Source organism: Coregonus clupeaformis, chromosome 13 (assembly GCF_020615455.1).
Source record: "Coregonus clupeaformis isolate EN_2021a chromosome 13, ASM2061545v1, whole genome shotgun sequence".
Taxonomy (NCBI): Eukaryota; Metazoa; Chordata; class Actinopteri; order Salmoniformes; family Salmonidae; genus Coregonus; species Coregonus clupeaformis.
In genome coordinates this window covers 12,299,915-12,316,478 of record NC_059204.1, presented here as the reverse complement: position 1 = coordinate 12,316,478, position 16,564 = coordinate 12,299,915, and the positions used below count along the sequence as shown (strand labels likewise).

Here is a 16,564-nt window from a genome sequence, read left to right as displayed (position 1 = left end):
CATGACACTGAGCAGGGGAGCCATCTTTGTTTTCCTGTATTTGACTGTCAACGACACATCTCAAGTACTGCAACACTCCAGCTCCCCAGGAACAGTCTAGACATTTGGAGGTGTTCAGCAAACCTCTTAAGGGCTCAATTCAATCCGTGAAGAGCTGCGCTACATAGATAGAAATGTAAAGGCAATGTTCCCGCGTTAGCGGAGACCGCATTACTAAATGTTAATCGCGTTATAAACACTGGACTTCAGCAATACGGATTGAATCGTGCCCTAAGGCTGCTCGTAGCTCATCGGGTAGCTCACTGTGGAATAACAGGAGCTGATATAAGATTGTGGCAGAGACTGAGACAACGGGGCGGGGCGGGGCGGGGCGGGGGGAATCTGCACAACAAAACCCAGTCTTCTGCAACTGCACTGTAATACCATAGCACATGCAATCTTTATTGCATTATTATTATTTTTATACATAGTATTGTTTTTATTCCTTTTTTTTCTTACATTTGAGTCGTTTAGCAGACGCTCTTATCCAGAGCGACTTACAGGAGCAATTCGGGTTAACGGCCTTGCTCAAGGGCACATCAACAGATTTTTCACCTAGTCGCCTCGGGGATTCGAACAAGCAACCTTTCTGTTACTGGCCCAAAGCTCTCTTCTTATCTTTGCATTTTAAGATCACTGATCAACGCACTATAAAACCCTGCAAAATCCTGTGTCCTGTCACAACGTGTGTATTCAATGTAATCAATAAACAGTCAGAGAACCCACGTGTGCTCATCTACTGCAGATGTCTTCACTCAAACTAAGGTCACATGCTTGCGGAACTGGACGCCTGCTCAAAACAAATCCGATGGATAGGCCCGGAGGAGTAGGTCTGCTATTCATTATAAATATATAAATGTTCCTTCTTCCGATACTTAAATAAAAAATAATTATGTCCATGACGTGTCGCCATCAATTCTGGACACGTCCTTCCGTCCGACAGTCTCGCAACCAATGGCAGTGTTAGGATTAAAGGACCCGTCAGCAGCCCTTCAGCGTTGCAGCACTGGAAGAGAAGCGGGAGAGAAAGAGACAGATCAGGGACCTTTTCATCCAGATCAGAGGGTTCTTCCTGCCTTAAGAAAGACAAATACAGAAAGATAATAGAAATATCTCATAGGTTTAAGTGCATGCCATTAAAAAAAGCTTTTTTATCCAAGCACAGACATTATTGAAAAAGGCGATCCTATGGTACCTGGCAGGAAGGCCATTCCTCCAAATACTAAAATGTTCACTGAATATGGACTGTAGGTCATTGGTCAGCCAACAACACAATGTTTTTGAGGGGACTCCAGTGAACTCAGGAAGTAACCTCTTACTCCTTGAGTAATAGTACATTGTTCATGTTGCAATGGCTTTACTTGCAGACTCAAGAACACGCCTAAGGCGTTTTGGGAGGGGTCCTGTATGTCTCAATGAGGGATCTCTACCTGAATTGTCCTCCACAGATGTCTCAGCCTAGCAACTATCTGATTGACAGTGGCAAACCAAGATAGACATCACAAATGAGTCATCGTGATCTGTAATAACGTTTCAGCAGTTTGCTGGTCTGCCATGCATTTACTCAATGGAATATTAAAATGTCCTTGAGATTCAAGCCAGATAACCTTGACAGACTGCTGCTGAGTGGTTTGTTTGATTTAATTAAGGATATGTGGATGCTGCTCCTTAACATTTACATTTTAGTTATTTAGCAGACGCTCTTATCCAGAGCGACTTACAGTTAGTGAGTGCATACATTTTTCATACTGGCCCCCCGTGGGAATCGAACCCACAACCCTGGCATTGCAAGCGCCATGCTCTACCAACTGAGCTACACAGGGCCAGTATTAACATAAATATAAATAAATGATCTTTTAATTTGTAATTCAAACTAAAACGTTATTTCACAGTACCATTTAATTTACAAAAGTGTTGCTTTCAATCCACTGACTGACAGCACACTAGCAATGCCTCTTCTTCCATTAGCCTGTGAAGTCAATGACCTGCCATCCAAGACCTCTATACCAGGAGGTGTCAGAGGAAGGCCCAGTACATCACTGGGGCCGACATCCCTGCCATCCAGGACCTCTATACCAGGCGGTGTCAGAGGAAGACCCAGTACATCATTGGGGCCGAGCTCCCTGCCATCCAGGACCTCTATACCAGGCGGTGTCAGAGGAAGGCCCTAAAAATTGTCAAAGATTCCAGCCACCCTAGTCATAGACTGTTCTCTGCTACCGCACGGCAAGCGGTACCGATGCACCAAGTCTGGAACCAACAGGACCCTGAACAGCTTCTACCCCCAAGCCATAAGACTGGTTATGTGTACATATCTACTTCAATTACCTCGTACTCCTGCACATCGACTCAGTACTGGTACCCAGTGTATATAGCTAAGTTATCATTACTCATTGTGTATTTATTATTACGTGTTTTACTGTTCTATTATTTCTCTATTTTCTTTCTCTTAGCGTTGTTTACGAAGCATGTGACAAATAAAATTTGATTTGATCTGTATGACCTAGCTTTTAAAAATAATCGCCTAGTCAGACCATTATTAGTATCAGCCAGTTGGAACAGTAATAACGGTCTGACTAGGTGATATTTTTAATAGCTATGTATGACCTGTATCTGTTTGCAGGTAAGAAAATCTGTTCAATAAAAAGGAATGATTTTGCTATAAAAAATAATAATATCCTCCACATTCCTCCCGTTATCGTTCATGTGCTAACAGCCTCAGGTGGCACAGGGGCTTAGACTGGCAGATGTGTTTTTCTACAGGTCTGCTATTTCATAAAAGCCCACAAAATGTTGCAGTAAAATCACCGCTAATATAAAGACCACAAGCCCCATTTTAAAAGGCATGGTCATTGTCAACTTAAAATGCCCCCCTTTTGGTGCGAAAAGAGAATAGAAATATCTCAAATTCCAAATGACCGTCAATGTCTTCATAACAGCTAATAAATGTCATTGGATTTGTAGGTGTTAATGGAAGTAGGAGCACTAAAATGACGACAACTAGGGAAGATTCTTCAAGTTGACATTTTATTTATATACTTTTTTTTTTTTTTTTTAAACAGCAGAAAACATTTACACAAGTGTTCATCAAATGTTACTTTTCAACGGTTTTGTCCCCTACACAGCATTCTCTGATCTGCAAACAGATGGCGGAAGCCAGAAAGAAACAGAACCAACTGTCATAATCGTCCATGTCTCTGGTCAGGTCAGTGTGCTCTACCAAGCAACAGGACTCTGATCTCTACATGTTCGGGCCAAAAGGGCAAAAGGTGAGGCGATGTTAGTCTTACTGTATGTCATTTCATACTCAAGTCAAGAGTGGATAGGTAGCTGGGAACATATTTTAGGAAATATATAATTCATCGTCAATTTTGTGATTAAAATGGTCAAATCTGAAGTGAACCCATAATTACAGAACAGAAGAGGTCATCTTTACCCTTCGTCACTTCAGCCAGGAGAGGTCATCTTTCCTCACAACCACCCTCCTCAGCCAGGAGAGGGTAATCTTTCCTCACAACACATTCTCCCCCCCCCCATCAAACCAAAGAAAACCCTTTATTACCATTAATCATCATGAAAGTTGAAAATAATTTCATACAGATTGTACTGTACATAATATATAAAAATCAAGATTCACAGTCGTACAAGATTAGCAGTGAAGTAAGTGATTGAAGATAAAGTTCAGACACCAAATAAAGTCAACACACATTTCCCACCTCAAATAGGGATGGAGTAGGCTTAACAGCGGAACACTGAGAAGTCAACAAGATATGGCAAACCCATAGTAAAAGTTTAACAAAATGAGCAAACATATAGTCACTCCCTGTAACGTGCTACCATACCACATCTGTCTATGAGAGGAGTAACTAAAATGGCTTCCCTCTGTCAATGCTAGTTGACTCAATATAATTGTAATCATAAGCTTTCAATGTTTGTTTAAAACGTCCCGATGCAGACAATTCATTAAATCAGTCATTTAAAAAATAAAAATAAAATAAAAATGGCCAATTGGGCATTATTTTATGTATGCAAAACCAAGGCGCTAGCTAGGAAGATCAGAGAAGTAGGAATAGAACAGTCTTGGATAACTCAGTAGAGCATTAGGTAGACAGGACATAGTCGATCGATAGAGGAACAGAGACAGGGGGCGTGAGGAGGCCTAGAAGAGAGCCAAGGGAACTAGATGATGTAGTAGCACTGGATAAGGGGGGGTACTGTATCTACTGTCATCTCTATTTTCAGAGGGGATGACGAGCGGCACACCATCCTCCTCTCCTCACCACCCCGGCTCACCTGTCTGGAAAGCCCTGGATGGCAGCTCCCACAGCCAGCCAGCTCCCACAGCCAGCCAGCTCCCACAGCCAGCCAGCTCCCACAGCCAGCCAGCTCCCACAGCCAGCCAGCTCCCACAGCCAGCCAGCTCCCACAGCCAGTCAGCTCCCACAGCCAGCCAGCTCCCACAGCCAGTCAGCTCCCACAGCCAGCCAGCTCCCACAGCCAGTCAGCTCCCACAGCCAGCCAGCACCCACAGCCAGCCAGCTCCCACAGCCAGCCAGCTCCCACAGCCAGCCAGCTCCCACAGCCAGCCAGCTCCCACAGCCAGTCAGCTCCCACAGCCAGCCAGCTCCCACAGCCAGCCAGCTCCCATAGCCAGCCAGCTCCCACAGCCAGCCAGCTCCCACAGCCAGCCAGCTATGACTATGTCCGAGGTACAGCAGGTACATAAGCCCCTATGCCTGCTCACTCCTCAAATCCACATGGGTCCACTTCCTTGTCACATCACAGCTACAGCATGTTTTCCACCAGCAGAGATACATAATATGTACTTCTGCTCAGATCCTGAATATTTCCATTCACAGTATCTGACACCGAACCGAACGTTTGTTGCATAGACTGAAAGAAATACACTGTTTTGTCTTTAAGATTTTGACAATTGGCAGCGGAACTCGAATGATCAAGCAGAAAGCGGGTGCCATGTTTGCCTACCTTTCCTCTTCTCCACAGCACCACCTCACGTCTCGAATTGCGTAAGCAAGGCGCAAACCTCGGGAGGGGTGCAGGTGACAAGCAGGATAGGGGTGCGGGGAAGGGGTATAGGGGAGGGATGCGGGGGAGGAGCAGGGGAGGGATGCGTGGGAGGAGCAGGGGAGGGATACGGGGAGGAGGAGGAGCAGGGGGGTACGGGGAGGAGCAGGGGAGGGATGCGGGGGAGGGGTACAGGGGAGGAGCAGGGATGGATGCGGGGGAGGTGTACGGGGAGGAGCGGGGGAGGGGTACGGGGGAGGAGCAGGGGAGACATGCGGGGGAGGGTTACGGGGGAGGAGCAGGGGAGGGGTGTGGGGGAGGGGTACGGGGGAGGAGCAGGGGAGGGGTGCGGGGGAGGGGTGCAGGGGAGCAGAAAGCGGGTGCCATGTTTGCCTACCTTTCCTCTTCTCCACAGCACCACCTCACGTCTCAAATTGCGTAAGCAAGGCGCGAACCTCGGGAGTGAGCTGCTTGGCAGCCTTGGCTGCCTCTGTGATGGCTTTACGGTACAAGCCCTTTCTCTTCTTGTCGAAGCGTGACTGGAAGCTTTCTAGAAAGGGGGCGACCTGTGCAAGAGCCAGGAAGGAGGTGGTGGGTGAACCAAACCAGGCGACACGGGCCTCCTGCCTGACTAAGAGCCCATTATCTTTGCGGCTGATCTGGATGCCTAAGACGCGGGCTGGCCACCAGGGAAAGCCATATATTTTGGCCCAAACGATGTCCCCTACGCAAATGGTCCTGCCCTCCAGAGAGACACACTTAGACACATTTTTTGAAAATACTTTCTGAGATTTACAGGGCTTTTTCTCTTCCGTAGGGGCAGGCGACAGGTCAGCGACTGCTGAGGACGTGCCGGGGGCGGGGGGCGTGTGCAAATCCCCGGGAGGGAGAAAGTCAAAGGTCTCGGTAGAGCTACACTCTGAGTTTGAGGACTTCAAGTCGTCTGCACTATCAACGCTGCACATGGACGTATTAGAGGAGTCGGGCTGGCCGGGGTTAAGGGTCATGTAAACGACAAGGTTGCCAGCCTTGCTGCCACGCGTCTCCCGCCTCTCCTCCTGCCCACCCTGCTCCGCCTTGGGGTCGCCGTGCTCCATGGCTGTGGGGGGCTCCACTTGGGGCTGGGGCTGAGGATAGAGCTCAGGTTCTGGCCCGTTATCTGGGCCCTGGCTTTCAGCAGCAGTGGCTTGGCCTGTGGAGCAGGAGGAGGAGGAGGAGTGTGTGGCGGTGCAGTGGGGCGCGTCTGGCTTTGGAGGGGACAAACGGTCACTTCCTGGCACTTTCTCCAGGCAAGGCGGCTTACATGTAGAAGAGTCATTCTCTTCACTACGGTACCTTTGGGGCTTGATGCGCATCCTGGGTGGGAGAGGGGTGGCGTTGCTTGGTCCCACCCCGCTGATCTGCTGCAGCCGTCGGGTGAAGTGGACCTTCTGGTGTGCGTGGGCCTCCTGCAGGGCGGCTGCCCTCGTCATCGTCTTGGCGTTGCCACTGCTGTCAGTGACCACCGTAGTCTCCCTCTGCCTCTTCTGGGCCTTGGCCAGTTTCAGCACCTCCCGGGCCTTGGAGTGATCAACATTTTTGCTCCGCAGCACTTTCTTGGCATTGAGCTGGACTCTGGAGCCGCTGTTGACCGGTGATGATGTTGTGGTGGAGGTTGCCCTCAGGACCCTGTTCCCTCCAGCTCCGCCCTTCACCTGGACCAGAGAGGAGGAAGAGGAGGAGACCTGCCGTTTGGCCACCTCAGCAGCACGGCCCTTCTCCTCTGAGCGGGGGTCATTACGCGGCCGCTTGCTGACAGTGGCTGCACTGTCGTTGCGTCTCCGCTTGGCGTCCTCGCCCCTAGAGTCCGACCCAGGGCCTCTGCGTGGCTCCCTCTTCTCCACGGTCGTGACAGCCCCCTTGCACTTGTCACAGAGCACCTGGCGGGGCCGCAACTTGATGGCGTTCATGATGGAGGTGGGCTCCTCGCGGTACAGCCTGCGCTTGGGCCGCCTGATCTTGCGGGGAGGCGGCTGAGGTAACGACTGGTTGTAGGTGTCCCTGATGAACAAAGGCGGAGGGTAAGGGGCTCCTTCCTGAAACAGTGGGGGAGGTTTTGAAGTCCATGGGTTAGGCTCAGGCTGGGGGTCAGGGTTTGGTTCAGGGATTGCGACGACTTGGCCATCAGGGTTTTCCTGGACTGGCTTTTCCACCTTCCCAGACTCTGGCTGGAGTTGTTCCGTCTTTAGCTGCATAGATTCAGGTTTATCCTTGTATTCCCTCTTGGGGAACACAGTGATTGGAATTCCATAGGGTCCAAACCTGAGAATGGAAAGTTGAGAGGATTTAGAAACTGTGGATAACTATAAAAAAAATAAACTCATATCACTCATTGGCTTGTTTGTTTTTAGTTTTTCTTGTATTTCTCTGACATTTCATGCTAATTCAAGATGTTTCTCATTTAGGCCTACATAGGTACACTTAGTACATAAATCTAAAGCAATTAAATCCTGAACATGCAAGGAGTAAAAGGTTCAGACATCTACCACATGAAAACATAAAAGGAGTGCTGTGAAGAACAGCGGCACACAAAATTTGTGTTGCACGAGATCAAAGGAGCTCCCACAGACTAAAACACAAAACCACCGTAGGTAACTAGAGTGCACAAGGTCCTGAAAACACAGCAAGAAACCAAGCCTTGTTTACAATATTAACTTAAATTAACTTAACTCAACTTCCCTCCAACTTTATTCATTAAAAAGAGAAAGTGAGTCAGAAAGAATGAAGTCTTAAAAATCGCTTAAATGTAACTGCATGTAATCTAAAATGTAATCTACGTAATCCCTGAAAGTAATATGATTTATCATGAGAGGATCATAAACAATAACTAGTAATGCTGCACACTCCAAGAACGGTTGAAATCTCACCTTTCTGGAAAAAAAAATAGTTATACATGACTGTGTTGTAGTCACTTTTGAGGACACAGTACAAATATGATAAAAATTAGAAATATTTTATATGACGCATTTCCTATTCAACAAAACTGGATGAATAAGGCTTGAAATGACTTGTATGCTTTCTAAATATAGTATAATCAAATTATAAAACCAGTAAAACTATAAGATTTTACCTGTAAAATACATATTTGTATGTTTAGTGTTAGAGAAAATGTGTATATTCTCGAAAGGTCTCTCTTGATCAAAACATCTGTCCCCACCGCTGTGAACGTCTCACAGAGCACTGGCTTTGCTTCCTGAACTCGTTAGGAACTCGCCTTTCATCTCATATACTGTCCATCTATGACAAAACAAAGTGTTTTTTTTGTTTAAAATCTTGGAATTATTTTTGGATTAATGGCTATAAATCGATCTCTGAATGTGCTATAGTGATGAAAGCACTCTCTCCTGCTGTGCTACAGTGTAAGAATTGCAGGCGTGTGATTTGTCAGTGGCTGTGACATAGGGTTCAGCCAGGAGCTGGACAGTAAGAAGAGCGAATGAAATGGTAGGAGGAACATCCCAGCTTCAAGTGGTTTCAGATTTCACAACCTACGTCACACAGGCGTGGGAACCAGGGTTATCCCTCAACGTGAGCCATTTCGATCTGCGGTGTCCACAGATCGATTTATATGTGAAAATGTCTGTCAGAACCGGTACCACGCAGGTTCCCTAAACAGGGGGCTTTACATCTAACTTTATAAGGCAGATCAGAACTGACTCTTCGGTTAAACCTACCACACATTTCAACATCTTGTTTTGTCTATTTGACTGAGTGAAATTAGAGGAGAACGTGTAGGGACGTGGGCCATGCAAAGCAAAACCAGACATGGCCTGTCTGATAACTCACGTCCCACAAAGCATGCCTAGCCTACATTCAACACTACCAAGAACCAAAAATAAACAGATCTGAATAAGCCTATAACGTGTTAGGGTTGGCTTAGTTGTTACCATGGCAGAATATACGTTTCAACCCCAGAATAACACTTCTACACCACGACAACTTCAGCTTAACCCAACTCTTAAAATGTCCGACCCTACTGCACAACACCCATTGGGTCAAAAGGTTCAAGCTGAACTACCTGAGATATCATATTCCGTACAGCATTTGTTTCCTACCAGAGCACATCCTAAAATAATCCCCATGGCAAGACAGAGATATGACAGAGATATAGAGACTCATGGACTAAATGAGTCCCTATGCTGCATTAGTGAGAACAGCAAAGCTCAAATCCAGGTTAAGATTGGTCATATCCTACCTCTAGTGGACCTGCACTGAACTACCCTTCCTCCCCAATGGATCTATACTCTTCCTTAAAAGAGACTGAATGGGATTTTAAGCACTTACAAATTCGTAACATATTGTACAAATTGGAATTTGTAACATATCATACAAATGACAGGATTTTTATTCAACTTGTTTTTGCAGGACGTAACATTACACGACATCGATGACGTTGTACAAAATTGTGCACCGTTTTGGTTCGTGAGCAAAACTACTGGCTGAAATTATTCAACAGCTCTGCTGCATCCCTTTAATAGGAGCATTCATTGTAACATGGTATCAGGCGATACACTCAAAACAAATAGTCCAATGCTAACCCATATCCTTATATCACGTCTACATGAGCATCTTGCAAATGAATGCAATGTGACAGCAACATATGATTATACAAATGGGAGAGAGAAGTATTGCTTTTCATTGCATTTGCCATTCATGGGAGGGCAATTTCAGTAACAGATCAAACTGCAGTCACAGCAACCACTCATGATAATGAGATCATTTAGGACAAGGACAATGTCATTTATCAAATTTGGAGAGAGATTGTGCATTGTTTACATAGGTGAGGAGATGGTATGAAACAGTAACAGCCAAGATTCAGGTGAGGATGGAGGATCGGGGCTGAAAATAATTTTTCCCAACAGAGCAGAAACTCCAGTGAGATGGTGGGCCATGGTGTTTTAGCTAACCACCCGATGACTATGAATTATACATCACAGCACTGGGTCAAGGTGTGGAACAGAGTCTGCACAGGAGAGATACAGAATAGCCTCTAATAGTATAGGGGAAATGGATCCCCCAGAAGACACCTTGACAAGGCCTGGATTGCACTGAGCCATCATGGAAGCTGAAAATGTAGATAGAGTTTGTACTGTCCTGAGATAAAAAATAAACTGGACAATGTGGCAGGCTACGGCCTTTTTCAGGGCATAACATTAAACGGGAAGGTTTGGGATGCTTGTACTTAATAACTGCACTTAGGGCTACATACAAACTTTCAATTTCTCTAAATGGGAGGGAGGGGATGTGTCCAGTTCAAATTAATTGCTTCCCTGGCAGTTACATAAAGAAAGTACATCTATCCTTGCATTAATCTGGCCATGAGACCATCCATTCCTACTTATAAACATCCTTGAAACCGCTGAAAGATGCAGATTCCTCTGTGACAGCTGACATTAAGTGTGAAATTTCACAAGGATAAGGGAGTATCTCACACACTGATCACAACTAATGACACAGCCATGAACAGGAGGGGAACATGCCGTTCCTCACCACTGCCTTTGCTTTCCATCACAGCTTCTCACAGCAGCCTCCTTATCAACCAACACCTTTCATTGTCACACAACCACCATCTTCTCCTTCCTTATCCAGGGAAGCTGTGCAAAAGGATGGCTTGGTCAAGAAACCAATTCTACCCCTAGGCACTTTCTAGATCTGAAATAGGCTTATTGGATAGTAGGGCTGGGAATTGCCAGGGAGCTCACGATACAATATTATCACAATACTTATGTGTCGATACGATATGTATTGTGATTCTATATGTATTGTGATTCTATATGTATTGTGATTCTATATGTATTGCGATTTGATGTTTCAAACATATTGTTCACTATATATCTGCTGCAGAGAGAAGAGAGAGCTATGAGAAAATGAGTTTTGATCAGTAATGGAAATAAAAGTGCTGAAAACATGTTGGCTCACTATTTAAAAAGAAGATGGAGAACAAGCTATAGGATGAAAAATACTGGAGTTTTGGCGCAGATACAGCCGACTAGCGCTAGTTAACACTACCTAGCAACAAAAACAAGCAAACAAACATTTAAATTGATACTTGGGAGTTAAAGGGTCAATATATATATTGGATATGTAACTATCGATTTCCCCCCCATCACTATTGGATAGGTACATGCAATATGGTAGTATTACTGATATTTTCTGATGTTTCAGATAAGTGCTTAAGTAGAATATGGAATGTTCCTGGGCCCGGTTTCCCAAAAGCATCTTAAGGCTGTTCATCGTTAGAACCATTGATGATACTAATGATGAACATAGCCTTAAGATGCTTTTGGGAAACCGGGCCCAGGTCTATGTCTACAGTCCGAACCGACAGCAACTCACCTCACCTGTCTTTTGAGCACACATCCAATGGGGAAAACAACGCCAGCATATGACCTGTAGAGAACGACCGATAATCGGCCAAGACAATATATTGGCCTTTTCTAGTCTATCGGCCCTTCTCTAGTGGCTTTGCCGATAGTCCCTCTACATAGCAAAACTGCTGCTATGCCGGCAGCCACTCACCGCCTGAGCCATGAGCACTGCACAATGCAGAGGAATGTCTATCTGGGAAAACCAGCAGGAAGCTAGCTCATTCTCCAACAGAATGAACTAGCTTGACAGATAGCTAAACTAGCCAATTGAGTTGTTTCATCCTAGCAGCGGAGTTGTTTAGAGATGCGTCGTGACATCTGAAAAAATATATACATTTTCCCCGAGCACGGAAAATGACTAAAAATAGTAGTTTCATAAGCATCCGTGATCAAAAATCATTACGTTACGTTGCTCCCATTTGCATTGAATAGATGTTATTTGATATTGTCAAACTAACAACAGTGCCTATATGATGTCCTTCCATACAGGCTCGAGTGATGCTTCTATGCAAACGTTGTTAATCAGTAGGCTAATATAAGTCCCAAATGGAAGGCCAACAGACTGTTTGTTATCTGTAGCACCATAGACTCTACTGATCAGCCCAAACAAGCTCAATTACTCAATGCATGCAAACACTCCTATTGATTTGCATTCACCTGTATTGTGAGTAAGCCTACAGTATGCCATCTTCATTTACCCAGTTTATCAAGAGATTTACCATTCAAATAAAATTATCACCATTACGTAGTTAGATAGTTTTTATCAAAGTCACCTTTTTTTGTTTGATTTTTTTCACCCCTGCATGAATGAATACACAGCTGTCTGGGAAATGTTGTCATCAATATGGAATATCAGTCTTAAATATCGTCAGTTGGCCTCCTTGACCCCCAAAAATCGGCATCGGCCCTAAAAAAAATTCATAATGGTTCTCTAAAGACCTATGCTATCGAACACACTCTGGCCAATCACAGGCACAAGGCCTGCACTCAGGGGACATTTGGAAAACGAAAGCCATAAATCGATCCCTTAAACTAGAGAAGAAAATGCAAAAAATAAACAAGAGGTTTCACTCTCACCAAAATATGTCCAAAATAAGTCCAATGCGTTTCTATGTTGCCTAACCCCCCCCACTTTGGGAAAACAACCCCTATTGTTAAGGCGGAGACATAAGCATCTCGTCATTATATACAGATCTCTGCTTAGACTCAACAATGAGGATCTAAAAATGTAGTATTTTGTTTGTAGAGGGGGCTGGTGCTGATTACCTACAGTGCTGTAAGATTGGAAAAGGAAACCCTAAGGTTTTAGTGGCCTCCATCTTGTCATTGCAATGAACTGACCATTGTCTTTGAGATGACCGCTGCTCAGGATCTTATCATAGCAACTTAAACTAATGTGGCTTCCAAGTTATAGCATATATTCTTCCATGTATTAATAGCCTAGGCCTACACGGTAGAACACCAGAAATGAAATGATATCCTGATATTATACCCTGAAATGATATGAAGATATCCTGATATTATACCCTGAAATGATATGAAGATATCCTGATATTATACCCTGAAATTATATGAAGATATCCTGATATTATACCCTGAAATGATATGAAGATATCCTGATATTATACCCTGAAATGATATGAAGATATCCTGATATTATACCCTGAAATGATATGAAGATATCCTGATATTATACCCTGAAATGATATGAAGATATCCTGATATTATACCCTGAAATGATATGAAGATATCCTGATATTATACCCTGAAATGATATGAAGATATCCTGATATTATACCCTGAAATGATATGAAGATATCCTGATATTATACCCTGAAAATATCCTGATATTATATCCTGAAATTATATGAAAATATCCTGATATTATACCCTGAAATTATATGAAAACCTGAAGAACAACTCCATAATGAGCTGTGAGCAGCTTGTGAGGGAAACGAAACACCACAAGGTGTTGATTTCCTCTTTGATAGTTTAGTAAAGTTTGTGTGTGCAGATGTCACCTTTGCTTAACATAATAAGGATATTTAACATAGGCCCCAGGCAAATCAGCAAGTTTAACGATGACACCAAATATAGACCTGCAGCTGATAAGTGAGAGAACGAAGGTGGGATGGAGGAAAGGTGTTGATGAGGCGGATGACAAATTACAAAGAGGAAATATGACAGAAAACGAAAGGGGTGTTAACAGTGGCATAGTGCTACTCTACCAACTGCACTATTCTCTAATGCTGCTTTTCAACTGTAGCGCCAGTATTACACTAGTGTATACACCCTTATGTTATACTCGGGAAATTGTTCCATAGCTAGGGCTGACAGTGGGGACTTGTGAAAATCAGAATCAACAACCTCTGCATAAATAAAAACAGTTTATTTGTGAAAAGGTGTTAAAGTTCACAGTTAGCCATTGTTATGTAAAATGACAGCTGAAAAGTACCAGTGGCCTGGCTTTGGCCCCAAGTGAGAGCAAGGCCGCCGGAGCCATGGCCCAGTGAGGCACGGGTGCCGGCCCGCGTAACTGGAAACAGACAAGTCTGAGCCTTTTGGGTAAAACACTAGCGTAAATCCTGTATGGAAATGCACCATAAGTCTGACCTTACGCTATATACTGGTCATGTGATCATCCTCTCCAGCTGACCTCTGATATAACTGGACTTTGTAAATAAAACAAAGATGAGCTTTGTAAACTGAAAAGTCTAAAACTGAAAGCACTGCCCACATAATTGGGGATAAGAGCGGTTACTCTCTGTATTTTTGTGACTTGGTTGTCAAGCTGTAGAGATCACCTGGTAGCTTGACCCCTCGCCCTCTGGCAAGAGTAGAAACCTGTCAGTTAAGGTCAGGAAGATGGGACAGGAGTTAGGAATGTAGATGCACCACATCTTCCAGGAGTGAAGTGCAGTGTACATTGTAGGTGTATAATGTGCCATGGATGTTAGTAGTAAACAAAACAACGTGATATGATTCCAGGCCTAAACTAAGGGACAGAAAAGTGTCAGGAAGTAAAGTGACATGGCTAGAAAACATAATAAAATACATTTCTTAGAAGGATCATAATATACCTTTTAGAGAGGTCCATCAGAACCCCGGAGAAGATTTTCTTGCCTAACCGAAAGGACACCACCAGTGCGTCGTCTATTATGTGATCCAGAGATACTCGAACCTCGGACCCAGGTATCAGGTTGTCCACTGACTCGGCCTGTACATCCCCAGTTTCAGAACCGGACACAGCGGGAGAAGGTTTCGATACTGGATCGCTTTCATTGAAGTTCGTTTCGAACCTCTGTGGTGAGCGCGAGTCTCCCAGTTCTGCCAAGGTGGGAACCGGGTCCACTGGCATTACAGGAACCTCGGGTCTCGGAGGGTTCTGGGTTGTGATGCTCGAAAAGTCACACATGTAACCAGTCTCCATGGGTGTCCCAATGACTGTCTCCCTCTCTAGAATCGGTAGAGAGTCGACGTGGTCTATGGACTGGGGACGTTCAAGCGAAGCAGCTTCCGAGGAGTCGTCGTTCTTGTACTCGGAGCCAGAAGGAAATTCATCTGCGGGTTCAGGATCCAGTTCAGCCTCGTGAGACGGTTTAATTAAAGCTCTATAGTCACACTCGATACTAGTAGGTTGGGTTAATTCTGGGTTCTGATAGTAATCGATAATGGGTTCTGCTGGTTCTGCTAACGACAGCCCAGCCTCCGTTGCTACAGGTTGCGCAGGGAACGAATGCAAAAAGACCACCGATGGCTGTGAATCGGAGATTGAGCTATTCTGAAGGCAGGCGTAGGGCTCGTGCTTACTGACCTCGTTTGCAGGTTCAACATTTGGCGAAAAAAACTGTTTCAAACGTTCTGCCCTCGACATGGTGTATTTCGAACCATAGCCCTCACGAGCATGGTTCTCGGTTTTTTCTACGCCGACCCCGAGACAGCCTGCCTCGATGTGTTCATCCTCTGCACGAGCAGCGAGGGCTTTTCCCGCTGCTTCTAGGTCTGGCCTGCTCACTAGCTCCATTTGGACCTGGCTGCATTCCTGAACTGCATCCCCATCCTTGAGTTGGTGAACAAGGTCCATTACTGGTGCGTACTCCTGCGTCGCATCGGAGTCGATTTTGGCCCCCGGCACCGGTTCGTAATCACCACCGTTCCCCGCTGTTGTTGTTGATGCCGCAATAGCTCCTGGCTCCGCAGCCACGGCCGCCATTTTCTTTCCGCTTTGCTTCTACGGCCAGGTCCTCTCCCTGTGATAGCGATAGAGCCCGCCCACTTGAAAGTCAAGACCACTTGGGATTGGCCAGCGAACTACAAAATTGTAGTTGAGTGGTCAATGTCCACGTCATTCAACAGAAACCCCTGGAAACACTTTTGTAATTGGCTCCCTTTGTCTGGTTTTGTAAACATTTGCCACAAGGGGCGATATTGTATTGTATTTTAAGCACCAGCGATGTTTAAGCAGAGATGTTAGAAAATCTACAGTAGGCCCATTGACATTAGGACCTTTGTCTTTGGTTCAAACCTGGCCCACTATCTGTGCGTTAGAGATATCTAACGCCCAGGAAGCTCCGATTCAAACTCCCAATAGACAGCTCTGCAAGCGTTTTAATGTCGCTGAGCAACTAGATCCATTTACTCCCATTACGCCTGTATGTACTTCTAAAAAGCTGTAAATAAAAATTTACAAGCAACCGAAAAAAATGCTGCTTCGGCACCTCCAATGTATTGAGCTGTTGTAGACTTCCAACCTGTATTGGCAGTAATGAGTGATCAATTGGATATGCCGAATAGGCATGTTTTCGGTTGCTTGTAAATTCTTATTTCGACCTGTTTTGGAAGTACATACCGGCCTTAACAGGCTTAAATTAAGATAGTTGCTCAGCGAAACTCAATATTTGGTGAGTAACGAACGTATTTTGACATTATAACGCTTGGAGAGATTTATAATGTGAGTTTGAATCGTAGCTTCCTGGGAGTTAGAGGATACCCGTCATACTCATAGTCGACATCTCTAACGCACAGATACTGGGCCAGTTCTATCCCTCCCTTCAAAAAAAAGATTCAGGGCAAAATAAGTAAATGCTAATTCA

General features: G+C 44.9%; 1 protein-coding gene across 1 annotated transcript; it reads right to left on the bottom strand.

The window, feature by feature from the left end:
• Positions 1–576: 576 nt before the first annotated feature.
• On the bottom strand, positions 577–15,713 carry LOC121579161 (PWWP domain-containing protein 2A). Its single transcript, XM_041893502.2, has 3 exons — positions 14,552–15,713; positions 5,462–7,365; positions 577–1,045 (listed from the first exon to the last, which is right to left on the bottom strand). The coding sequence occupies exons 1-2, from the start codon at positions 15,682–15,684 to the stop codon at positions 5,487–5,489; spliced, it is 3,012 nt and encodes a 1,003-aa protein (XP_041749436.1). The 5' UTR covers positions 15,685–15,713; the 3' UTR covers positions 577–1,045; positions 5,462–5,486.
• Positions 15,714–16,564: the final 851 nt, after the last annotated feature.